This window comes from Accipiter gentilis, chromosome 29 (genome assembly GCF_929443795.1).
Source record: "Accipiter gentilis chromosome 29, bAccGen1.1, whole genome shotgun sequence".
Lineage (NCBI taxonomy): Eukaryota > Metazoa > Chordata > Aves > Accipitriformes > Accipitridae > Astur > Astur gentilis.
In genome coordinates, this window is record NC_064908.1 from 15,726,794 (window position 1) to 15,753,206 (window position 26,413).

General features: G+C 41.4%; 1 protein-coding gene across 4 annotated transcripts in view; it reads left to right on the forward strand.

Moving 5' to 3' along the window:
* The window catches only part of NUP214 (nucleoporin 214), a 46,142-nt gene that overhangs the window by 10,667 nt on the left and 9,062 nt on the right, over positions 1–26,413 (forward strand). Inside the window, exons 12-31 of one of the 4 annotated variants that reach the window (XM_049832133.1) lie at positions 258–714; positions 2,113–2,288; positions 2,979–3,070; positions 3,684–3,773; positions 4,127–4,276; positions 4,520–4,678; positions 6,885–6,988; positions 7,560–7,739; positions 8,226–8,311; positions 8,412–8,495; positions 8,843–9,088; positions 9,830–9,991; positions 10,918–11,026; positions 14,358–14,433; positions 15,121–15,229; positions 16,433–16,538; positions 18,645–18,718; positions 20,536–22,299; positions 23,847–23,917; positions 24,471–24,624. In XM_049832133.1, the coding sequence (XP_049688090.1) occupies positions 258–714; positions 2,113–2,288; positions 2,979–3,070; positions 3,684–3,773; positions 4,127–4,276; positions 4,520–4,678; positions 6,885–6,988; positions 7,560–7,739; positions 8,226–8,311; positions 8,412–8,495; positions 8,843–9,088; positions 9,830–9,991; positions 10,918–11,026; positions 14,358–14,433; positions 15,121–15,229; positions 16,433–16,538; positions 18,645–18,718; positions 20,536–22,299; positions 23,847–23,917; positions 24,471–24,624 (4,449 nt within the window). Of the gene's footprint in view, positions 1–257; positions 715–2,112; positions 2,289–2,978; positions 3,071–3,683; positions 3,774–4,126; positions 4,277–4,519; positions 4,679–6,884; positions 6,989–7,559; positions 7,740–8,225; positions 8,312–8,411; positions 8,496–8,842; positions 9,089–9,829; positions 9,992–10,917; positions 11,027–14,357; positions 14,434–15,120; positions 15,230–16,432; positions 16,539–18,644; positions 18,719–20,535; positions 22,300–23,843; positions 23,918–24,467; positions 24,625–26,413 lie in introns of all 4 variants that reach the window. The other 3 variants (XM_049832130.1, XM_049832132.1, XM_049832131.1) reach the window with 3 other exon arrangements.

Genomic DNA, 26,413 nt, shown 5'->3' on the forward strand with positions numbered 1-26,413 from the left:
AGGAAATTCCAGACAACATTAATCTAGACAGACTGTAGTACTGATCGTGGCTTGGACTTTGTGCGGTTTCTGTATCACTTACTAGGTTTGGGGACTGGAAGCCCGGCTCTGCCTTCTCTCTTCCTCACTGTACTGTCTGTCCAGTGAGCAAGATAGTGCTGAACTGTCCCCATCAAATAGCATTTGGCCTTGCAATATCTTCTGCCATTATTCAGTGCAGCCAAATGAGTCTTTCTTCCCCATTTGTCTTTCCACAGGAAGTACTGCCACAACGCCAACCACTCCCCCAACTACTTTAAAGCCTGACACAGTACCAGCTGTTGCTCCTAGTGCGCCTGCCTCAAGTCAGTCTCCTGCAGTGGGTGGAGCTGCTGCTTTTTCCTTTATGCCTTCGACTGTGAAGATGCCTGGCTCTACAGGCAGTGATCCTCCATCTTACCCCTTTGCCACTGATGCCTCCACGCAAGCCCTCGCTCCCAGTCTGACTGGAGCAGCAACATTCTCCTTCTCCGCTGCTTCTCCCAAGGCATCCATGACTCCTGCTCCTTCTGCAGGCACTGCTACAGCTACTGCCACCTCCTTTTCGTTTGGATCCATGAACTTTAAACCAGCTGCAGACAGCTCACCTGGTCCACCACTCTCCACAACACCTGTTGCACAGAAGTCATCTTTTGTCCCTTCAGCTTCTTCAGTCAAAGTGAACCTCAATGAGAAGTAAATAGATACAGTAGTTAATGCAGTGGCTGGATACTTGTAAAATTGCTCCAGGCATGGACAATGTATGGTAGTTCTGAAGATGGTTTCTAGCTTTTTGCCCTGACAGCTGTTCCCCATGCTCCCAAGAAAGCACTGAGGAAGCCTCTCTTTATCTCAGACATAGCCATCTTGGCTGTGGAAACCCTCCGTGCTTCCCATGGTAGAGGTTATGTTCATGGGCAAAATATTAGTCAAGCGATGATGTCAAAAATTAGACTGATAATCTGCCAAATTGCCAGAGACCTAGTTTTTTCATATCTTTGCTTCGTAGGCTTCAAACAGTAATTCCATGCCTTGGTTTGATGCAAATCATGGTTAAAGACTCTTGGGGAGCACTGGGATTTGAAATCCTTTGTCTGGGACTGGTTTAGTGTGGTGGTGATAGTGCAAGTTTCTTTGACTGTTTGTTGAAGGTTCTTTACCCCAAACCTAAAGAGTAAGTCACAGAGCTGAGAGGAAGCTGTATCCTTAGCTGATGGATTTCTTTTCCACTCCTGTGTTCAGTGGAAAAGGTGCCGGACCTTTTGGTTATCTTCTTAAATGGGTGCTTGGTCACTGAACACAGGATCTGAAATCTTCAAAGCTTGTTCATGCCAACTGAAAGAAAACTAATATTGATTAGAAACTATGCAAAATGGATTTGAGTGATGAGTGTTCTCAGATTTCATATACCTACTTTTCTCTCCAACTCCTGAGACTTGCTCTCTGTTTTTAGAAAGAATCATTTAAAAGACAGAGCTGTGTTAATTGGAGCTGCTTTCTGTGGAGAGCAATTTTCATGTAAATGCATCATAAAAAATTTCTGATGGTTCAAATGATTATTTTTTAATTAGAAAAATCTTTACTACACCAGGATCTGATGGTAGCTCTTATGGCTCTTTAAATTTTATATTTTGTGTATAAAGCAAATGATACGCTTGTGAATTGCCTGAATATTTAAATTGGCTGCCTTGAGGAGCTGAGTTTGCAGATGAATAGAAATTCACATTTTCTTGCAGAATTTCTGTTTGAGCCTTGCTGCAAGGATGATGCTGAAGGGCAGCTCAGATTTGCTATAGTTGGTGCAAAATGATGAGGTGCATTTTGAAGCAGGGTAGTACTTTCTGCTGGCATTTGGCTTTTGCTTACTGGGTGGGTCTATGGTAGCAGTCTTTGTGGTTCCACATATTCAGAAATGATCCTGAATGGCTCCTTCCCACTATCTCCAGAAGCTACACTTGTAATTTTGTATCGGGAGCTTGAGTTGTTGCTGATCCCAGAGGATGCTAATTCATTGGAACTTAGTGCTTCATTTTGGATGGAGGGAAACAGCCAGGACCAGTTCAGAGCTGAAAGATGTTCTGCTTTCTGTTGCAGGTTCACTGCTGTAGATACTTCTTCTCCCACGAGCAGCAGTGGTCAATGCACTTCCACAATGTTTTCATTCTCAACTGCTTCAAAAACTGCTTCTGGAGGTCCTCTGAGCCAGTCCACACCCCTCCCAGCCTCTCTTACCACACCACTGAAGGCTTCGACACCTGTGCCTGCCACAGGTAGGAGTCTGATGCATATTGTTGGGAATAATGCATTATAAACAATGTTCTGAAAGTTTTAGGACATAATGAGCTTCGTTTGGCTTCTTTCTTTCTTGTTTTTCCTGCTGTTTTTACTGATGCAGCAGGCCTCCTGGTTTGCACACCGTCATGATGTGATGGACTATAGTGCTGGAACTGATAAGTTTTTCCATTTGTGCACTTGTTCCCCAGAGGGCCATATGTGAAATGAATATATTTAGCTTCTTAAGTTCATCCAGAAGTTCTGGCATTTTCAGTGCTCTGTAATACAGCTCTGATTATGAAAGTTTCTGGGCAGTCACACAAATCAGTGCCTTATCTTGCATCTGGAGTGACTAGAGTTCAAAGTGGTCGCAAATGAGTTTAAATTAGATAGCACTTATTTGTTAGCAGAATAATATTCCATCTCTCAAATGATCTTGTGACTGCGGGTCCTGAGGTCCTTCAGGAGTGGTGCAGCCAGATATTGGAGAGTGGCAGTTGTTACCGTTAGCAGAGAAGTTGGATGGGAGTAAAACAGCACCTAGGAAATGTGTGTTCTTGCACTAGGGCCCATACCACTATTGCTTTTGGATTTGACAGCAGTGATTACAGTTGTATCTAATCACAACCTGTTTTCTCAAGCTTTGTATAAGTTCATAAATTACTGTTCCTTTTTTTAAATTCCAGTGGCACGTCCTGCTCAAAATATACCTTCAGCTTCTTTACTACAGAAGACAGCCAAAATCACCCCGTCTGCAGCAAAGCCAAGCTCTACTCAGGTAATGGGAACTTGAGTGGATTCTTTAGAGGGTGAATGTTTTACATGGCTCATGAGTTGCTTAGAACTCATTGGACTGAATGACTGTTCTTAGGTCAAAGAATTAGCTAGCTTTTGATATTAAAATAGTAGCAAATCTGTGAGGCTAAAACTGTTCTGTGCATGTCTCTATAGAGACCTGTGTTTTGGTGTATATTGTCATAATCAGAGTTGTCCCTGTTTTTCTGGAAATGAGGTTTCACAGCTTTGCTAGCTAATAAGTGGTCAAGAGATACCTTGACCGTGTATTAAGAGAGACACCAAGTTTGTTGGATATTAAAATCAAAGCAGTAATAACAGAGCAGCACACAAATATTTCCTTTGCCTTCATAGAGCTTTAGCCACATATCTCCAGGTAGTCTGCTCTCCTACTTCAAATATGCACATACCAGTCTTAATTTATTGTGGAACTAGTATTTATGCTTATGATAATTGTTTCCCTGGTGACTGGTGTCTGGATGGAGTTTCTAACAGCAGGCCTTTTTTGATATTCTAAGCTCCCTGTTGCTAAGGATATATCCCTAATATTGTTGTGTTGGTTTTTTTTTTATTATTTTGGGTTGGGTTTTTTTCAGGGCAAATCAGCACTCTCCAGCACAGCTTTAGAGAAACAGTCCCACCAGTGGAAGGATTCAGACCCTGTCATAGCAGGAATCAGAGAGGAGGTGAGATTTTCAAGCAGTTTTCTTAATTTTAGAAGCTGTAAGACCATATCTAGGTACACAGACACTTATTTTCAGTTCACCTATGTTGTGATGGTGTCTGTCAGTGTTTTAGGAGTTGGAATGGAAATTTTTCCCAAGATAATCAGCCTGGTTTGTAATTGCTGCTTGTGTGTCCTGTTCAGTCATCTTTAATTTCAGTTGCTGTGCTGAAAGAATTGAGTATTCTTTCCTGTTAACGTTCAAGAAGAATTTCCTGCCTTAGTTGCAAAGTGACAGGTGTTTATGGTGTAGTAGAAACATTTGTTCCAGACCCCACTGTGTTTCAGTGGCTGCACTTCCGCTTGACTTTGTAGATTGCACATTTTCAAAAGGAGATGGAGGAACTGAAGGCCCGGACTTCCAAAGCCTGTTTCCAAGTTGGTACTCCAGAGGAAATGAAGATGTTGCGAACGGAGTCAGATGATCTTCACACCTTCCTCTTGGAAATTAAAGAGACAACAGAGGTGAGCAGAGTATCTTCAAACTGTTTCATTCCTCAGCGATGACTGTTCCTCACCTGATGTTCCTACTTAACCTGCTAAAGCTGAACTGATGTAGATGGAACATCTGACTATGCAGCTTTAATGTAGGGGTGACATTTGCATTTGTGCGTTCAGGCAGACACTTGCAGAAGCCCCTGTGCTAGAGATGGCAATGAAAAAATGTCACTTTGAACCTCATCCCATCTGTTTTGTTTCTATTTGCAGTCACTTCACGGAGATATTAGTATTCTGAAGACAACCTTGCTGGAGGGATTTGCAGGGGTAGAAGAGGCTAGAGAACAGAATGAACGGAATCATAGCTCGGGGTATTTACATTTGCTCTATAAGAAACCTTTGGATCCCAAGAGTGAAGCACAGCTTCAGGTATGAAGCATGTCAGCTAACTTCTAATCTAAAGTTTTAAATAAAATAAAACCGAGGCCTGCGTGTGCAAGTGCCCAGCAGTTTTGTTCTGCCCTAGGTACTTGCTGTTTCAACATAGTCTAGTAAAAGTGGGATGAGCGTTGTTTTCTATGAGTTTGCAAGACATGCTGAAAATTCCCTCCTAAAGCTCCTCTGTGTTGTTGCCATTTGCAGTGATGATTCAAAACTCCTGCTGAAGGGAAAGTAGTTTACCCGAGATCCAAGTATATTCTAAGCTTAGAATGTGACTCTTGACATCCCGTTCCTTCTCAGCCTGTAGTGTTTGCTCGGGGATTTCAGTTAAAAGAACTTTTTTTTTTTCCCAACACTTGATAGAAGAGTTCTTGGAATTATTTTTATCTCCAGCAAGTGCCTTATGGAACAATTTGATGATTTATTATGACTTACAGAATTGTGTGGTTAATTTCGTGGATGGTGGAGCATAAAGCTAAATGATATTCTAAAAGCTGGGGCACAAAGGAAGATAACCATCAGTACATAAAGAGGCTTTCAAAGACATGAAAGCAACTAAGGGTGAACCACTCTTTTTGTTGCAGCTCTGGTGATGAGGGCTATTTAACCCTAAGCAAAATAGAGTGAATGTGCCCTACAAATGATACTTGGTCTTTTATAAACCGATAAGTTCCCCTCAAGAAGTTTGACTAGCAAGCTGAAGATGTAATTGAATGTCATCTTTGTTAGAGTAGGTATCAGCAGCATGTACACAGACAGTTACTAGAAATCAGCTGACATGAAGTAATTTCTTTTAGTTCTGATTGCTAATCTTCACCTGGATTCTGTAGATTGATTCACTCTCCTAATTGTATGCCTGCTTTGATGTCCAATACGTCTCTGACATTTCAAGCTTATGCTTGTGGCTTCAGAGAGATGGTAATCTCGAAATGCTTGTTTCACTGATCTAGAGAGAGGATCATGAGGAAAGAATAACAGAGTGGGAGAGAAGTAGAAGTGGCTTGGAATGTGGGGAGAAAGCTTTCAGGTCAACTTTCTGAAAGTTTACAAGAAAGGCAGTTCTAGTCTGACTCTTAAATTTTGTTCAATCTACATCATCCCCATTCTCCTGGGTGAGAAAAGCTCACTTATTCAACTTTGTGTATTAGTTTTCAATGAAGTTTTAAAGATCCTGAAGCTTTTCTGATGTCCAGCCATATTGATTTGCTGTCCAGAGAGTTGTTGCTATATAATGCTCATAGTTGCTGGAGAGAGGAAACCTGTGCTTGGTAGTGTGTAACACGAAGCCCACAGTAGGACTGGGGTTTGGTTTCTGGTTGGGTATGTCATGTTGGAATTTCATACTGTATCTTGAAAACAGTTGCAGTGGAATTTTTCCCAAGCTGTGCTACTTGGCTGCTTCATCATTGTATTTAAGTGAGCATTCTGTTGAGATGAACTGAAACTGAGTGCAGTTTCCCTTTCCATTTTACGAGATCGGAGTTCAAGACATGTTCATGCCGTGACAGGCTGGAGGGATGACAATAATGAGACTGAACGCTGGGTTTGTTTAGGGAGCAGGGCTTGTAGCCAGAGGTCTCTGGCTTAGTTGTGCCTGTTGTGCAACTATGTGGTCGTGGATAAGTCGCTTTACTCTCTCTGTGCTTTTTTTTTTCTTTTCTTTCCTACCTATAAAAACCAAGTTAATTCCGTGCCTTAATGTGGGAGTTGTGAGCATTTGTGGATGCATTCATGAATCATAGTCTGTGAACGCTGGTATCCTAGAGCCATGTGAATAGCCTGCAAAGCTTTGATCACCTATAATTGTTAGAAGTTTCAACATTGTAAAATGGGAACAAATGACTCATGTTCTGGAAATGAGATTTGAAATAAGGTTTGTTTTGTATAATGCTTGATGTTTGTAAAAACTCTTTCTGTAAAGACCTGGCAATGTTTTGCAAACATTATAGAAAGTATTATTTCTAGTTGAGAGCTGGGATAAAATGTCTAAGCCAAGCCCTGTGGGTACCCTATTGATTGATAAGTAGATTTTCAGTATGTTGGGGGTTCTGTTGTGCTGATAAAACCTTCCAGGCAAAAATATGGGGAGGTGCCGCATGGCTTGGACTGAATGAGCCCAAAAGGTCTTCAGCTTCTCCAAATGAAACTGAGATTTCTGAAGTGAATTAAAAGCTGATTTTATTTTGCCTGGTAGGAAATTCGACGCTTGCACCAGTATGTGAAGTTTGCTGTTCAGGATGTGAATGATGTTCTGGATTTGGAGTGGGATCGGCACCTGGAACAAAAGAGAAAGCAGAAGTAAGTAACTGAAATTGGAATACAGAACAACTGTAAGTAACATGTCAGCGAATCAGGCATTAGTCTCTAATCAACAGACAAAAGCCTTTTTCTATTTAACACTACGATAATTTTCAAGGGGTCTAGGAATAAAGCTTGACTAAGACACCTAATGGGAGCTATAGGCTCAGACTTTTTGGCTTCGTACATGTTACAAGCTTGCTGCGTCTCTGTGTACAGTGTAAATAGTGCTTATAGGAAAAAAACCCTATAAGATAAGCTTTGTAGAAACCAAATGCATCCGTTGGTGGTAGCTAATAAACGGAGCATGTATTCTAGTAAATAAAGCATCTTGAATAAATAAATAAAGGATCTTGAAGTAAATGAGCTAAATGAATAAACTTGCAGCATATCCAAAGGAGAAATACGCATTTGAGGTGAACTGAACTGCTTTGGTGTTCAAACCAAATCATGTTTGACCTCATGGTGTTTAAGTAGCTAGAATCACTAAACTACTTTGTGTATGCATGCCTGCTTGTGGCCAGATAGGTAGAATGGTCCTTACCTCTGCCTCTTGATCTGATGTCTTAAGGCGTCTGATAGTTCCCGAGCGAGAGACTTTGTTTAACACCCTGGCTAATAACCGGGAAATAATCAATCAGCAGAGGAAGAGACTAAATCAACTTGTGAACAGCCTGCAGCAGCTCCGACTGTATAATCAGACATCTCAGTGGAGTGTTCCCAGTGATACATCTCTTAGCAGTGCTCAAAGGTATGTGAAACATGAGTTCCCGAGTGGTGTTGACACTTCGTCTCTCTTGCCCCCAGTAAGTGCAAGGGTGCATCCTCCAAAGAATGATGTTTTGTGGACGTGGTATGGGAGGACAGGAATTCCTAAAAATGATACTAAACTATGCCCAGGTAATACAGAAGCTCATTGGTTACATTCTGTGGCATGCTGTTCAATGCTTCTCAGAAGTTTCCCCTAAAAGCTACGTTTTTTATAGTAAACAGGCCAATAGAGCCTCGAGGCTGAGGTACTGCTGATTATCTGAATTCAGGGGAAGAAGTGAATGGCTCTTAGATTTTCCAAAATAATTCAATATGCATGTGTTTTAAATAGGACAGTATATAGAGGAGTCAATTGTTCTTCCAGATGAGCCAATGGTTCTAGTGGTTCCTTTGGCCCCCTTTTGTTCCTGATTTGGTTGGTTTCTTTCTGCTGATCATGGTTTTTCATTGCTCTGCCTTGTCCCAGTTTTGACAGTGACCTTGAAAGCCTGCGCAATGCCTTGATGAAAACTACCTTGGAATCACATGCCAAGCCTCTGCCTAAAGTACCTGGTAATTTATTCTTTCTTCCTGACATTCACACCATAAATGTGAATTACTTTTTTTGACTTGCAGTTTGATTGTAAAGTAATAACTGTTGTCGGTTTTCCAGCTAAATTATCCCCCGTGAAACAGGCACAGTTGAGGAATTTCCTAGCAAAGAGGAAAACTCCACCAATTCGGTCTACAGCTCCAGGTAAACCTTTAGTTACTGTAGAAGTCTGAAATGCTTTCCAGGAGGATGACTTACCTGCTGTGGGAATCAGTCCTGAAGTTAGCTTTTGGCTTCTCACATCTCAACCCCTACTTCTCATTTCCTGTTTCCTCATTGCTCTCAATAAGAATTTTCTTCAGTTACCATCTTGTTGAAGGCTGCCTTTACTGGCAGTTAAGAAGTCAAATCCTGTCAATGAAGGATTAAAACAAGCCAGTAGAAGAGCATCCTAAAATAGAGTGTCTCTGTCTTGTCTGTTAGGCTGGATAGTTCCCTCAACTTAATATGCACGTGTCTTTTTTTTTTTTTTTTTTTTTCTGATATTGCAGCAAGTTTGTCCCGATCTGCTTTCTTGTCCACAAGATACTATGAAGATTTGGATGAAGTCAGTTCAACATCCTCAGTTTCCCAGTCGCTGGAGAATGATGATTCACAGGCAGTGGACCAGGAAGAAGAGGCTGCTCCAGTCCAAGTCCCTCGTCATGCTCCTGTGGTCCGTACTCCCTCTATCCAGCCTGGTTTGATGGCTCAGTCTCCGTCCTTTGGGAAACAGCACCTGTCCCTGGGTGCTTTGCGTGAGTTGTTTTTTGCGATGTCTCTTCTATTCTGCATATGTTCTTGTTGGTATCTTTAACTACTGTATCCATTGCTAGTGCTTCAGGTCTTGGAGAAATGAGATTGCAGCATGGTGATTTACATTGCCTAGTTTCCAGAAGCGGTTAGCAGAGTGGCATTGTAACCTCATGAACTGGAGCTAAAAGCACTAAAATATCTTGACTCACTGACTGTTTTTCGGTATCCTGTTTCTTTCAGATAGTATGGTCCATAGGTAACATTGTCTTCCTTCAGCAATTTGCCTTAAGTGTATGCCATTATTTCTTAAAATAATGCCCAAAGACCAGGAAACTGAAGTACTACTGCATTTGGTTGGTGTGGCCAAGGTTAGGAGTTCTGAGCCCACTGAGTCACAGTAAGAACTATGTTTGCATACACTCAGTTTTCCTTGTGTGAGAGAGGTTATTTTATCTCTGTAGCCAGAGAGAAAAATAAGGTGTCAGCAGAAGTGTCTGTAAGAGCAAACTGAAAGTCATCTAATGCATTGAAATGACAGCTATTGGGACTTACTTGCTAAATTCATTGGGATATACAGAAACTGCCAGGGACTGATTGTGTGGATTGTTTAAAAGGCCTGCACATCAGTCTTGTCAGAAGGAAGCTGTGTACTTAGAGGAACTATAGTTCAGCAAAGGCTTTCAAGTCTCCATGATTTGTAGAGATATAGTGAAGTGTAATGTTTTTGTTCATTTGTTTTTCAGTGCCTACGTCTTCAAACAGAATCATACCACAAGGGGCAGACAGTACAATGCTTGCAACAAAGACTGTGAAACATGGGGCCCCTGCTCCCACTGTCACTGTTCCAGCACCACAAGCAGCTGCTGCTGCAGCTCTGCGGAGGCAGATGGCTAACCAGTCCCCAGGTAAAAGGATGGCTAATTGCCCAAGTGACCTCTGAGCAGTTGAATGTGTCTTTCACAGGAATTTAGTGCTCTCAAAGGAGAAGATAATCAAACAAAATGTGATGCAGATCTGTATTTGTTACATCTCCCAGCTATCCCGTGTTTCTTTGTCTTCCTTCTTCCTGTAAGCTACTAGTACAAAGTGCCTGAGAAACTCCCACCTCAGGTTTCTTTGTACCCCTTCTCATCTGTGCAGTGGCAGAAATGTCGATGACTCTTAGGAGATCCTGGCATGGCTATTGATCTGTGTGCAAGAAACTCTTGGAAAGCAGGGAAAGGGTGTCACTGGCCTATATTAATAACTTCACTATTAGCTATGCAATTAAAGATCTGAATTGTAAAACAATTTTAATATTGAAAAGTTAAAGGTGAACTGTTGAGTTAAGCCTTGGATCTGCTTGTAAGGTGTTGAGTTGACAGGAGAAAGGTTCCCCAATTTAAGCTTTCCTTGTTTGGTTTTAGACATTTCTTGGTGCTTCCCCAGTATTGCAGAAAAGAAACAAAATTCCATTACTGGTAGAGGAATTGGATTAGTTTATTTTCTTTGCCCAAAGAGAGCATAAATGCAGAAAGTGGGCTAGTGACATGAATTCTGGCAGAGGCTGGGGTGTAAATACACAGGTCATTTTAATCTAAGATGTTACAATGTAGGTAGGGGAAAGTTTGTAAGAATAATTAAATTTGGTCAGCCAGCAACGAAAAAAGTACCAACTACATAGAAAGCTGTCCGTTGCTTTGCTGTCCTTATTGAAGGCTGAGATACCAAATGTTTTGGGCCAGATACACCACATACCTTCTGGAGCTACTCATAGGCAACATATGAATTAAATGCTTAATATGGAGATAATTTTTACTTCCCCCCCCCCCCTTTTTTTTTTTCCTTAAAGCTGTAAGTACCTCCTTGACTGAATCAACTCTGAAAAACGTTCCTCAGGTGGTGAATGTGCGAGAACTCAAGACTGGTGCATTGACTCCAGCTGTCTCTGCGGTAATAGGGTGAGTGGGCGCTCCCCTTCTTCATGGTAGCCTTCGATAGCACTTGCAATAGAGCACATCTGCCGGTGGGGAGCAGTAGTAGTATTTTACATAGTCTTTACTATGTAAGACCTAAAGTGGATGCATTTTGCGAAGAGTATTGGGTTTGTGGAATGAAAGGAAGAAATATTTTCTTTCCAGGTCATTCAAGGATTTGCTAATGGCTTGTCCTAAACAAACAATAAGACCAGTATTAACCTCCTTCTCCATTAGTCTGTGAAATGCATTTTAGTGCATCATCTCCTTTTGGGATCCAGTGGTTTTACTGCTAATATGTACTTGGATCTGGTATCTCTCCAGTCGCTACCTCTGTTCTGCCTCTTTCTGTGAGGGAACCTTACCCCTCTGTCGCTGAGTGTGGTCTGTGGCCTTAAGCTGTTCCTTCTACTTTGTCATCCATTACAGAGAAAACCTTCTCTGGAGTTATGCCTCTTCTCTCTGTACCCAGATTGACCCGCTGAGGGAGGGAGAACTGTGCTCTGGCTTTTCTGGAAACTTGTCTCAAATTTTTTGATATCAGAATTTTGACTGAAGGGTTGGGTATCAGCAGGAGCTCTGTATTTGGAAAAATACAGAGCTGCAAGGCTGTCTTCCTCATGAGTAAATTATGAATGTTGTCTTCTGGTATTTAATATTGAATTTGTTAAGATTTCTCATGAGTTAGCTGTAACACTTGGCTTTCCTACTTCTCTGCCTCCTACAGACAACAGCCAGCTCAGCTCATTCCAGAGATTTCTGTCTTATCACCAGGCTCTGTCACCAGCCACAGAACTAGTCCTTTTCCCTGTCGTCATAACGACCTTGAAACAGTCTTTGCTTGAAGTTTCTGCTATTGCTTAAGACCAAGATAATGCATGGCCATTTCTGGGCTGGGGAGGCAAGGGCACTACTGAAAAGTTTGAGCAAAGTTGGGCTTACTGCATAAAGCAGGATAGACGCACCACATACATCTGATTATAAGTCCACGTGGAGCTGCAAGTGTTTTATCCATATAACTGTGGGCTATACATGCAGCTCCTGGAACAACTTCTGTTGTTGCATCACTTCTGGTTTTCATACACGTGTGTATACTCCTCACTGTCAAAGAAAAAAGGTGAAATTCCTTTGATGCAGCTTTTCAAAAAGGGAACAGAGTCTTAGAGTGGTGGTACTCAACTGTTGACCTTGAAATTTACTTCATGATTTCTTCTGCATTTTAATTGGGAAACAGTTTGGGAGCTTTTTACTATTTTTATTTTCTCCTAAAAGTGAAAAACTGAAAGGGGGAACCTCTTTATTTTGAAAGTAAGATTTGCAAACAACTCCGCTTGAGAAATTTTGCTAAAAGCAGTGTTATGACCGGGAAGAGTTCTCCACCCTTTCTTTCATCAAAACTATGATGAGAAACGTAACCAGTACTGGCTGTACATAGACAAGGACATGAGTGAGCGATACATATCTGAGATTTGTTTTTCACTTGAACTATAGTTAAAGACCTGTCTTTCTTTCAAGTAGTTTTAGTCTTGCAGTATTGATTGATCTCCCTAACTTGTAGAGCACCAGCTAGCTTGATATCTTGAAGGCTCTTTACAGTCTTACTTTATAGCTGACCTCATAAAAATGTACTCTCTAAAAATTCTACCCAAATGAACCATGCCTGCCAGTCAGATTCAGCACTAAAATAAAGAGCATTCACCCAGCAAAGTTAATTCATCAGTTTTTGCTACTTCAGATATCCTGGCTCTCTTTTGCCACCACAGCACACTCTTCGGGTTGTTAAGCAGTAATGATTTTTCAGTTGTTATCAGTTGTTCAATGGCCTGTGGCTAGGTGTGTTGGTGGTCCCAGTTCAGTTAGTTACTTATAGTTTTCAGTGCAAAAAAATCCTCTTTCCACAACTGAAGTCAAACCCAGCATTTTCGTAGCCTTGTTGGAGAAGTGGTGGGTGAAGTAATCTTGAGACTTTTCTGGGGAAAAGGTCCCACCCTATCATGAATTTCACAGACCTTCTGTTGTTTTCTTCTTTGTTCAGGCTTCATATGAACTTAAAATTTACAGCTGCACTTTCCCAACATGGACTCTTTACAGTGCTAATCTGAAGTTCTCCTTGTTTTCTTTACTTTTGCTCTGGGCAGAGGGCAAATCCAGGCCATGCAATGTAGAGAGAGAGTGCTCATTGCTGGAAGGAAGGACTTACTAGTAATGCAAAGCTGATTAAGGCACAAAACCCTATCCAAGACCAAATAGTTAGGCAAAATTACTGTTTCATGCATGTGTCCCCTTCCTTGGGAATATAGTAGGAAATTTCTGTGAATTGGCCTGTAGCTGACCAAATAGTAAACGCAGTTTGGGAGTCCTTGTGCTTTAGGAGGTATATGCGTTTTGATGCCCAGATTCACTTACTGTCTGGGATTTGCAGCCTCAGCCGTTTCTATAGTATAGAGATTGCTTCTTGCCTTAGGGAGCACCTGGCCTGAGTCAAGATGGAAAGAGCTTGCTAGGTTAAGGAAAAGCTGGCCTTTGCCACCAAGACAATGCAGTCAGTGTTGAATTTAAGCTTCCAAAAGCTTCTGGTATCGGCCGTTTAAGCTGCAGAACTTGGTGAGCCACAGACTTGAGATGCTAAAACTGAAAACTGGACGGCTGTTCCCAAGTTACGGTGATTTGGTGTGTTAATGGCCCACAGCATGTAGGTAGGATGCTTCACCCCAGAAGTAGCTGCCGTTCTGCAATAATTGTCTGTGGGCTCTGATGTACAATTTATTTCATGGTCAAAATTCCCAAACCTATAATGTAGAATAAAGGTTAATTTTATCACAGTTCTTGCCATGACTTCATTGATGTTTATACTACACTTCAAAGACGTGAAGCGCTTCTCCCTACCACCCCCAGCTTTGTTTCCTTGCTCAGCATTTCTGAGAGTTGCATGTACTCGTCTGGGTTCCACACGATAAAGGAGGCTTCTTAAATTTGTTATCCACTAGGCATAAAATTGTAATCCCCTTACCTGCTGATTTTTCATCAGCTTCCTGTAAAATAGAAAGGCCTGACTCTCTTCAGAGACAAGAGTGTGTGAAGAAGACTTGATCATTTAAGTCTAGAGCTTTAAACACATTTGCAGACTGCCTTTGTTAAATGCAGCTGATTCATTTAAGAGGTTTATTCCCTAATCAGATTTGTTCATTTGGAGTTGTGTGTGGAATCTTTAACAGCGGCGGTTGTTCAAGACTTCGGGAAGCTGTGCTTTTTTAGAGGCATGGAAGTCCTCTTTTAGACTAGTCATTCACTTAACATATTAATTTTTCTTTTTAAGATCATCTGTACCTCACTCTGCAGCCCAGGCAGTCCACCAAGTTTTGGCAACTGTTGCTACAAATCAAGCTAAACAGGTATCTTGATATAGAACCCTTTCCCTGTGGAATACTGTACCTGGGCATGCTCAGCACACTTTGGGGGTTTAATTGTTGGTGAACAGGTCATCTAAAAATCTCTTTTCACAGCTTGCCCTGCATTCTTGGCAAACCATGTATTTATCTGTGACCTTGACAATGTGATGTGAGGCATATCTTTATTATGTCTTGCCGTTTCTCTCTTTTGAAGACTTGCAGCTTTCTAATGGCCACAGCCTTGCAGCATTGAGGGTTGCAACTAACAACAAAGGAAACTGTATTAGGTAGCAATAGCTGAATTTCACAAAAAAAAATAAATAATGCTAGGCAATCAAGGGAGAGAGTAGTTTACCTATCCCGTTATTCTACTGAAAACATTTCTTATTGGTTGACAAGCTGCTAGGTTTTATGTCTACACATCAAAAAACCATGCAGCAGTCTTTGTCCCCTGGCATCATTGAGCTGTTGGCCACAGAGGCTTCCTGGTCCCTGCAAGAGACTTCTTGAAAAAGTTGAGTATTGACCCTGTATTTAAATGTCAAGACATAATGGGTCCTAAGTGCTTCAACCACCTCCCTCTAGTTTGTTCTTAAGTCATTGCATGACCCTTCTAAGACCAGACCAAGGTCAGAAGGACCTTTGTTAATGGACAGACTGCATTGACCTGAAGTGGTATTGTGTTTTTAGACACCTCTAACAAGCTCAATTAAGGGACAGACTCCACCTTCGTCTGTGTGTGCACCCTGTCCTATGGCATCTACAGCTGGTCCAACATCATCTGGCAACAAAATCTCAGGTAAGTTGTCTTTAGTGGATGGAAATAAGGCTTGGGTGTCTCTTGCCACTTGTCAGGGTGCGCAATCCAGGCAGTGAAGACACTGAGGAAAAAAGATTTGCCTCCACTGAGAGGCTGCTGTGCCAATCTTGAGGGAGACAATTTGAAAAACCAAGGTACAGAGGAGCAGGAGGGTAGTTTGTATGTGTTTTGTCTCTGTGCCTGCATCTAGAATTCAATCATACAATTCCTTGTTCAGAGTGGACATGGAATGCGTAACCCTTATTGAGAAATGTTGAAAGCATATCTACCAAAGGCTACTGTGGTTTGACAGCAAATCAAAAGCAGCCATCTTTGCTGTTTTGTTTTTTAAACATGAAAATCATGCTGGTTTTAAATATTTTAAACATGCTGGTTTGCTCTTTAAACATGCAGCACTACACAGGTGCCTGAACTATCTTGAAATGAACTAATTCAGGTACTGGGTCTGTTGAGCATTGAGCTGTATGACCAACTTCAAAGCTAGTTCAGACGCTGTGATCAGTCACACACAGTTTAGAAGCTTCTAAGGAAAGGAATGCTCAGTTTACATCATTCAGTGCAAATGGGGGAAGAGGAAACACTGAGGGAAAGAAGGAATTGATTTTTAATGTATATTAGATAATAATGCTTGCATTGGACATGCTTTTATAAGCCTCTTGCATAAATGTCTGAAATCCATCTCTGTTGGTCTTCTGCCTTTAATCCGTGGATGTAGGTTGCCTCTTAGCCAGGGGTAAGAAGCAGTAAAAATAGCTAGGAATTTTATTTGACTTGGTAAACGCTTCTTAAATTTTGATTTATTGAAAATGTTAGGTCCTGAATTTGATAGCACTTTCTTTTTATTTGAAATGTATTTTGATGTGTTGATGAGAGATTTTACCAAGGATTTCTTGATTTTATTGTTTAACTTTTATTGTCAAGATGATGACACCTGTCTTTGCTCTAATCTGATATATGTTATTGCCTTAAATCTTTGAAATAATTAATGCGTTCTCTGATATTGTAGCAGTAGCAGGAATGTTTCTGTGTACAAATATCAGACCTGGTGTAAGTGTTAAAAAGGCTTTGTTTCCAATTGATAAAATTGCAGAATGCATCTACAAACTACTTCCTTTTCTCATAGTTGGATGACAAGGTGCTTTTTTTTTTCTTTTTTGTAATGCTTGTTCTTGTAACTTACAGGACAAGGGATGGTAAAAACAGTTACAGCTGTGACTTCTTCTACAGTGACATCAGTACAAGCAACAACTGCACAGCTTAACAAAGCATTCTCGTTTTCTTCTGTGGGGTCTGTATGAATGTTAAGATTTCTTTGTATTCGATGTTAAATAGGAATATTGGCTGTTACAGCAAGTGTTACCTACAAGCTGCATAATACTGTAAAATGGCACCTGCAAATGTTATATTGGGAGGGCAGGGGCTACACCAGAGTTCTCTGGAAGACCTTCTTGTTTGTGGAAGCCTACCTGAGTGAGGTCTGAAGGTCTGTGAGAATTTGACACAATATCGTGTTGCTTTAAGATTTTTCAGTCTGTAACTAATCAAGAGTAAATAATGACTGGGTTTCTTGTCAGGCTTATCTATAATGGACTAGTGAACAAATCATACACTGCGTGTACTGGTATTTCTCATCATGAGGTGATGATTTGAGATTAGAGCAATACGACTGTGGTTAAAGCACCCACTCATGGTCTGATGCACTGTGTTCAGTGACTGTCTTTGAGTGCACATCTCCACTTCTCATGTAGTCGGAGAGCAACATTTATGCTGTATCTTGTATGTTGGGGTTAAGGAAGAGGAAGATGAGGCAGTCCGTAGCTAGTTTTAAACCTTGTTCTTTATTTAGTGAAAAAAGAGCAGTAGCAGGAAAATCATCTCTAGCAAGTTGTGCAGAGACATGTGAGAATGAGCTTTGGCTTTACAGCTGCAGGAGAAGAGGTCGAACACTGGAAGCTTCTGCTCTCAGAGAAGAACAACAAACCTGAACATGGTCATATTAACACTTGTCACCTCTGAAGATAGATTCCAAAGAGAATGATGTTGGGTTTTCTAACCTGGGCATACATATATGTGTTTCAAATGCTGGCAGAGGTTTGAGAGACAGAAGTACTGGAATTCCCAATTAGCACTTGAAATTTGCGCTGATGGTCAATCTTGCTGAATTATTTATTTTAGTACAACAGAACAAATTCCATGTTTTGGCTTGAAAAATAGTCTGTTCATGAAGGTGGCTAGAGAGTCCTCATGCCATCTAGTGATTTCAGTTATAACAATAACAGTAACACAAAGCAAGGCACATGTTATGAACATATAGTTATTCTGAAATCTCTATTATGGAGTGTTTTTTCAGATATGAAAAAAATACTACTTTGATCATGTCTTATCTTTGGGGAGAGGGATGACTCCTTGGAAATGACTGTTTGAAATTCTGCATGTTTACCTATCTAATACTCAAGTGAATTTCTCTTTATGAAGTGGGTAACATTAAGTATTTCAGAACACGCATCTTTTCAAATGGCTGGTTTCTTTCAGTCTTAACCATTTCTCTGCAAGTTTGTCAAGTGGATGTTACCTAAATGCCTTGCTGTGCCCTTCAAAGGGCTGAACTAGTCCTTTTGAGAGATGGAAATTCAGATTCAAAAAGCAAACAAACCCTGCCTTTATCCCAGGCTGCAGTGCCTCGGTCTGTAAACCATATGCTAAATACAGTGCAGTTGTCAGTGATGTCTTAGTTACGCAGCCTGACTTCTATATTAGCAGCTGGTTTTTGAGAATTGGAGAAAGCTTAAAAAGCCTTAGGGAATGAAGGTCTCTGGAGGACCGCAGTGCTCATTATGAAAGATCACAGTATTTTTGCAAGACAGAATATTTTTAGTGTGAAATAGTCATGGAAACTTAATTTCTGTCTTGCTATGAGTGATCTCCTTTTTGATGGGTGGTAGTATTCAGTTATTCCCTTTTGTACATGCACTGTCTCTTACCTTTTAGCTCTTTTAAATAAACTGTAGTCACCACTGTGGCTTCTGCTCTTTCTAGTCTCCCAAAAGCTATCAGGATTTGGTGCATGGTGTTCAGCTGCTGAGCTGAATGGGGAAGAAACATACAGCAGAAAGGAGAGAATGTGGGAGGATGAGGAGTGGTCAGAAGAACTTTGAACTCTGACTCTCTTTAACCCTCTAGAAACCTTGTCAGAGGGGAAACAAATGGAGCTCAGTCTGCGTGCATCCTTCTCCCTGCCTGTTTAGTTGTTGGAGAAACTGTTCTTGTGCCTGTGTGCCTGACTGTGCAAGTCTGTACTGGAAATCTGAGTCTCAAAGCTGTGTTAATCATGGGGTTGGAAATTTCAACACTTTGAGCTAAGTGTCTTCTTTTCCTTTCTCCTCTTTCCTTCTAGGTCTGGATTTAATTTTGGTGTCGTCACATCAGCTGCTTCATCACCGACGCTGCCCAGCCTTGCTTCCTCGCAAGGTTAGTTTGGAAGAGTGTGCAAATGACACCTCTTCCCTGCTAAGAGAATGCTTACTCTTCCTAATTCGTGTGGTTCTTGTTTTATGTTGCAGTTCTATTATTAAAATTGCAGTAGCTGCAATAACATTATATACATATGCTGGATTATGCCCTGTAATGCACAGAAATCTAGGCCACCTGCCTTTCGATTAAGAGTAAGCAAAATATTTGCTGCCAAGAAGATCTAGGAGGTACTAGTTTATGAAAAGGGTAACATCCCTAGTCATTTTCTCTGCTGTCTTTAATCGGTAGATTTAAAGTTGCCGAGGTGGTCTGACACAGAAAGCTGTCATTAAGTGGAAGGAGCATTTAGTAATGGGAGTGGAATGCTTGGGATGGCTTTGTCTGGCTTCTAAAATTGAGTTGGTGATATATAGGCTGCCTTTCTGTTCCATAGGTAGACCATATTTGCCCAGTCTGGAAAAAGGGGACTGATACATCTGCTTTATAATATTCTTGAAGCTTTCTGCCTCTAATTTCAGTTTTGCAAAAGAGATTGTATGGTCAAAATCTCACTTCCAATGTTATTGGTTGCTCTAATAAAAGATACCACCTTTTCTTACAAATCTTGGCTTGCTTATACCCTTAGACCATCACAGCCACAGCAATGCTACTAATACTCTGTTGACGTTAAGCAGAGAGAACTAACTTGGCTTAAAACTTGAAGATTCAGTTATTTTAGGTAAATAACACTGATTAAAGGAGGAGTGGGAGGTGCAGGAGACAGACTTGTAAACAACAGCGTTGTGTGAGGGCAGTTACTTCACGCTGCTCCAGGAAATGGTAGGAGCACCTTTGCCTCTGTTAGCTGGTGATGGAAGAAGAACAAAAGGAAATTTAGTGCCTCAGGAGGAAACAAATGCTACATTATTCAGTGTCAGTTACTAATATACTTAAATATACTTAATATAGGGTAAAACACAAGCATAATACCAGCTGTGCTAAGAAGCTTTTGCTCTTTGTTATTTGATCTCCGTGCAGATTTCCTGTACCTTGTCCAAATCAACCCATAGTCCAAACACCAATGCAATGTCTTCAAGTCAGGATTTGTGTGTGGTGCTCAGAAACGAAATGACAATACATCAGATAAAACTAGTCCAGTCTCCCTTAAAACTTCAGCAGTTTCACACTGCTGGACAGCAGTATATCTTATAAGTGGAGGTGCTTTGGCAGTCACATTTGAGAGCTTTTCTCTAGTCTTTCAAAGCTGAAAACAGGCTGTCTAGAAACTGGTCAGTGGTCTATAAATAGTTGAATTTGTAAAGAAAGAGTTGATTCTGTAGAAGACTTTTCAAGTGCCAGAAAGTGGTTTTATGACCCAAACTCTGTTCTGAGCCATTGGTTTAAACAGAGTTCTCTAGTGAATGTCAGGAATTGTTTAGCTGAACCAAGTAAGAAGGGGTGAAAATGGTGTTAACAGCAAATGGTCTGTACTGACCAGGTCTTTTATGTTTTTATCAAACTGTTAAAAGAGAGATAGGAGCCAAAGGCTGAAGTTGTCTGTACTCAAAGAGAAGGATGGTTAAGTGGAGGCTATGACATGAAAGTAACAGTGTTTGTCATTGCAACCCTGTCCATAAAGGCTTCAGATGTCACTGTTGTCTCCTGAATGCACATGGAAGTGGCATTTACCTGACGGTCAGAGGCTTTATAGTTTTGAGGCAAGAGCACTATCTAACAATCTGTGAAGCACTTAACGCATGCAATTATTGTAAGAATGATAAATGAGCTTTGCATACCATAACTCAATTTATAACTTCTGTCTCTCTCACTGACAGCCCCTGCTAAAGAGTCCACCCAGACCGATTCATTTTCGCTTGCTGGGGGTTCCAAATTTGGAGTAGTCCCCGAGAGCTCATTTGCTTTTGGATCCCTGAAGCCAGCAAGTGCTCCAGGAGCCTTAGTAGGAAATAGCTCCTCAGCAGATGGCACCCAGTCAAACAAACCTGCTGTAACAACATCTGCTCCCTCCACAGCCTCTGGCAAGCTGGATATCCCTCCATCTAAACCAGGAGATCACTTGTTTCAGGGCAGTCTAGCTGGGGAAACACTTGGGAGTTTCTCAGGACTGCGGGTTGGTCAGGTAGATGATAATGCCAAGACCACCACTAAAACACCATCTACCAGTGTTGCAGGAGCACAGTCAACTAAAGTATCTACAGTACCTTCTGGGTTTACTTTTGGTGCTCCTCTGTCATTAGGAAAAGCTGGAGAAGCTGCTTCAACGGCAGTCACGTCAGCTAGCACAGCATCCCCGTCCATCAGTACTAGTGCCACAGGCAGTCTCTTTGGCAATGTCCAGATAACCAACACAGGGTCTTCTGGGGTATTTAATCTTGGAGGCTCTAGTGGCAACAAACCCACCTTTTCATTTGGTATTCAGCAAGCAAACAGTATGAGCCCATGCACCTCTACCCCTTCTACTCTCACTGCTTCAACGTCCCTCTCATTTGGAAATTTCTTGAGTTCATCACAAACTGCTGTCCCTGCTGCAACTTCTAATAAGGGTGCAGGGGATGCCAAATTACCATCTGTGTCAGAAAAGCCATCTGAAAATGAAGCTGTAGCAGCTGGGCCTTCACTTCCAATGACGCAGTCACCACAACCACAGATACAGGTTTCAGAGTCCATTAAAGAACCCGCTTTACCCCAGGCCACAGCCGGGGACACCGTCTCTGGGGGCTCTGGCACCACATCGGCAGCACATCCCTCAGATGCTGTTACTGCTTCTGCCTCCACAAGTGATTTGAAGGCACCGGTGCCTCCTGCCACCTCTGCATCTGTCCCACCAGATCAGAATGTCTCAGCAACAACCTCTACAACAAACATTGCCTCTCCTGCAGAAGCCACCAGTGCGTTGGCTGCTACCTCTGATGTTACTACATGTGTTCAAAGTCCCGCTGTGGGTGCCTCTGTGTTTGCCCCCACTTCTGCAGGCTCCTCAGTGTTCTCTCAGCCTCCAAGTTCCAGCTCTTCTGGCTCAGCATTTAGCCAGCCTGCCGGTGATGCAACTGCTGCTCCTTCCACACCACCTGTTTTTGGACAACTACCAGCAGGTACCACAGCATCCTCTCCGTTTGGGCAACTCACCACCAGTACCTTGTCCACTGCCACTGCTACCACACAGGCTGCCAGTTCAGGTTTTGCTACTTCTGCTTTCGGCACCACCACTACCGGGGGCTTTGGTCAGCCAACCTTTGGACAAGCACCAACCTTTGGGCAACCAGCGAGCAGTTCTTCAGGTGGTTTCACCTTTAGCCAGTCTGGGTTTGGGACAATGCCAACCTTTGGCCAGCCAGCGGCTTCCACAGCAGCCTCAAGCAGTGCCAGTGTTTTTGGAGCACCGGCTAGCACCAACAGCGCCAGCTCCTTTTCCTTTGGACAGCCATCTGCCAGCACTGGAGGTGGGTTGTTTGGACAAAGCAGCCCTCCAGTGTTTGGGCAGAACACTGGCTTTGGGCAAGGGGGATCCGTCTTTGGTAGTGCTGCCGCTGTTACTACTACAACATCATCTGCTGGGTTCAGCTTCTGTCAAGCTTCAGGTAAGAACAAATTGCAGGGAGATGCGATATCCCAGTGGCGCTGTCTGGCTGAAGTACAGAGAGCAGTATATCACTGGGGAAAGTAGGACAGTTTTTAATGCCTTTATTTTTTTCCCCCCATGGCACTTGATGGTGGGTTTTTTGTTTGTTTGTTTGGGTTTTTTTGGTGTGGGGTTTGTGGTTTGTTTTTTTTTTTCCAACTAGAAAGAATAGGAGTTGCGGTGTGTGTGAGAGGGAGGCTAACATTGGAGACCAAAGAAGCTTTTGCTCTGCTTTGCTATTCATCAGTAGGCCTCTGAATGTAGCCTTTTCAACCCACTCTTGCGTTCATTTTATACTTACAAGTCTACCTTGACTTAATTTTGAATTGTTTTGTCCTGCCTGTTGCACAATAAGTGGGTTGGATTCAGCATAGTGTAAAAGATCTTAAACTAGTACTTTGTTGTAAATTGTTACACTGAAGAGGCAAGGCAGCTCTGAGACCATAATCAAGGCAAAGAATACAGATGCAGCACTACCTTCAGTGGGCTGCATTAAGTACATGCAACAGTGGCTGTATAGCCAGGTGTAGTACTGTGTCACAATCTGGGATGGCGAAAAAATGTTAAGCCCTCAAGGTGATGGGTTAGCAAGGAACTAATCTGTTAAATCAGCTTTTGCATTTGGAAACATCTCAAAATTAAATCTAGCAGTAACATGACCATCAGCTACCTGTCTACATAGTTAAATTGAATACTTGCGCAGACCAAACCTTCTTTGTCAGTCTCCTTTTGTTTTCCACATTGCTACAATATATTGGTTTTTTCCAAAGCTTTGTCTGTACGATCTTCAGAGAGCTCCCATGGAAAAGTGAAAAGTACGTAGTAATAATAGAGAACTTGTATTTCTAAAGAAGAAAAACTAATTAGGCTCATTTAATTAAAAATGATGGCACTGTAGGCAAACGGCTTGCTCATTTTAACTACAGTAACAGAGAATAGTTAAATTGGGGGAAGTGAACTCTGCTTGAGAAAGGTATTCTAATTATAGAAATGCAAGTTTTATTACAAAATGCACATTTAAGTGAACTGGGAAGTGGAATGGGGAGTTCTTTTTTTTTTTTTAATCAAAACATTTCATTATCTATAACGGGAATCTTTAGGTAACAAAGCTCAGATCCTCCCTACCCAAGGGCAATCAGAATGCTACAGTGCTTGTTCATGACTTACAGCATTATTATAGCAATGTTAACAGAAATTCAATTCCCTTATATTGTTAGCAACAGTCCCACAAGTGAAAAGACCTTTTATTTTCTGTTTGTTTTTAAGTTGGCTGAAGAGAAAAGGAGAATGACTTTCAGATAAACTTTCAACGGAATTGATTATTTGTGTGTTGGCACATACTTTAAATTTGTCCAACCTACATACATTTGGTAACATCATTTGTATCCCTGTGTTTTGGCATGGGAGACCCATCCTCTCCCTGTTCTGGACTAGTGTCACCTCCCTGAATTTTCTTACACCCTGGTAATTGTTCTGGTGGTTTATTTTCCTGTCTTCTCTTAGCAGGTTTTGGTTCTAGTAACACAGGTTCTGTGTTCGGGCAAGCAGCTAATACTGGAGGCACTGTCTTTGGCCAGGCAAGTATTTATTGGTTTTTGTAGAAACAAGACACTGTTATGTATAGTGGACTTGTTCAGGGTTCCCTACCTATTTCTGATATATTAAAAACAAAACAAAAAAAACCCAACCAAAAACCCCAACCAAAACAGAAAACCCAACAATTTGATATGCTTAGTAAAAAGTGTCCTAGTCTGTACCGAAGATATTTGCTGTTATAGTAGGTACCACAGCAGCATCTGTGTGAATGTTTTCCAAGGGTTATGGGGAGAAAAACATTTTATCACATGCCAGATAAGATAGAGATGCAGTAAGTCACCTGCCTTTATTCTATGCTAAGTGGAAGGTGGACAGTGTAGGGCAAGTTTCAAAGGCATTATTCTGTACCATAGACAAGGTTTAAGACTTAAATAAGATTTCATTGCATTACTTGTTGGAAGGTAATTGCTTGCTGGTTCATCAGCCCCTTCGTACATCCAGAGGAACAGACCAGACAGAAAAATCAGCCTTGAGGGCCTGTGCTGCTTTGACTTATCTTAAATCCCCTTTTTTGTCCTTTTTGTGTTCTAGCAGCCATCTTCGTCCAGTGGAGGTTTGTTTGGAGCTGGAAGTGGTGGGAGAGGTGGAGGCTTCTTCAGTGGTTTGGGAGGAAAGCCAAGTCAGGATGCAGCCAATAAGAATCCCTTCAGTTCCTCCAGTGGAGGATTTGGATCTGCAGCTTCCCAGAGTAAGTGAACAAAACAAGAATAGAAAATGTACTGTCATTTCCATCTGCTTTTGTGATCCCATCTGCTTTTCTGCCACTAGTTGTCTTTGAGTAAATTCTGTGTTAACATGAAAGGCTTCTAGGGGGTAGCAGAGACAGAAAGTATGCATGATGTATAATCCAGAATTTTTCTTTTAGGTTTGTGGAAAACAAGTAGAGAAGCTGTTGAAACAAACAAGCGGATGCAAGAAGTGTGAAGAATATATACTGTAGGGAATTCTTGGCCAAATGGTTCTTTAAAATCAAATACTCTAAATTCTTGTCACTGAATTTCTGCTTCCAACTTGGTTGGAAGTTAGAAAGCTTTAATTATTTCTCATCTGCCCGAACACTGTAAAAATTGTAAAGAATCCTATGCTCAAGAGAAACCAAGTTAAGTAGTATTTGATAGATAGCAGTTTCTTCAGCTTTGTCGTAGAAATGGCTATCTTTATGCAGCAGATGCAAGGTATTCTATCAAAACTTGCTATAATATATGGATAAGTCATTTTTTGTGTCTAGGAGATGTGAATTTTTTCAGTCACATGGATGTAGTAAAGAAAAATAAATATGCTCAGTGGTTAGTTTGGAGATGTGGTCTATTTTGGTAAGGAAGCAGAATTATAGAGTTCCTTTTATCAATTTTTATCCAGGTTTGATAGACAGGGTGGGTTTCTCACAGATAAACTTGTACAAGCATTGTGAAAGCTGGGTAGATGAGAGGAATTGTGTTAAGGCCCTCTTTGGGAGGAGGAACTCGGCACTTGTCCTTTCTTTTCCTCCAGTTGTCAGCTAAAAGACATCAGTCCGTGTGGGTGTTTCAGCGAAATCAATCTGTACGTGAGGCGCCACACCAACTTTCCCACACATTGCTTCTTGCCCAGCCAATCAACCTAACAAAAGGATGCATGAAAAGTAGTTAAGAATACATTAAAGCTACCCTCAGGTTCCTTTGCACCAGGGACTTTAAGGGACTATTAGAATTCTTTTCTAGAAGCTATGAAGGATTAACAGTAAAGGCAAGAATCAATCACTGTCTATTAGTGTAATGATTATTTTTTTTTAAAATGCCAGAGTCAAGTTAAAAACACACTAGTCTTGAGTTTTTTGGGCTGACAGGTCTCGGTAATATTCTAAAATTTGAGCTGAGATGCATGTATGCCACTGTCTGCTGTAGCAATTGGTTTGAAATACTAGCAGGCGTTCTCATGCCTTTCATGTGCAGCTATTGCAGGTCTGCACTTGTTACATGGATTTTGGTGTCACAAAACCTATTCATAATGAGTTCTTAAGTGTGGCTTTTATTTAATGAGACTGCCGGGCTTTGTGATTTCATCACTTGTGACTTGAGTTCGGCAGAAGGGGAAAACAGAAGGGGTGGAGTCCGGCAGGTAGAAAGCACAAAGAAGGGGAAGCAGTGTCTAAGACATAAAAGTAGGGGAACAAAGGAAAGCTGTAGAATTAGCTGCAAGTGGCTAGAAGTAGCACTTCAAGTCTTGGGAGAGCAAATCCATTTATTTTATTACATCTTTAATGATCCATTGGGATTAATGGTTGAGGTCAGTTCCCTAACCTTGCTAATTTAGTCCTCCTTTATTGCAGTGCTGGGTTTTGTGATGAAATAAAGCAGATGGTTCACCAGAGAAGAGCTTTGGTTATTCTGTGTCCTGCCACTAGATGCTAAAACTCTGTGCAGCCTTGTGAAAGATTAAAGCTTGAGTTATTTCTCAGTAGGCTGGAAAAGTTTGGCTCCTACTTTAAGGTCCTGTCA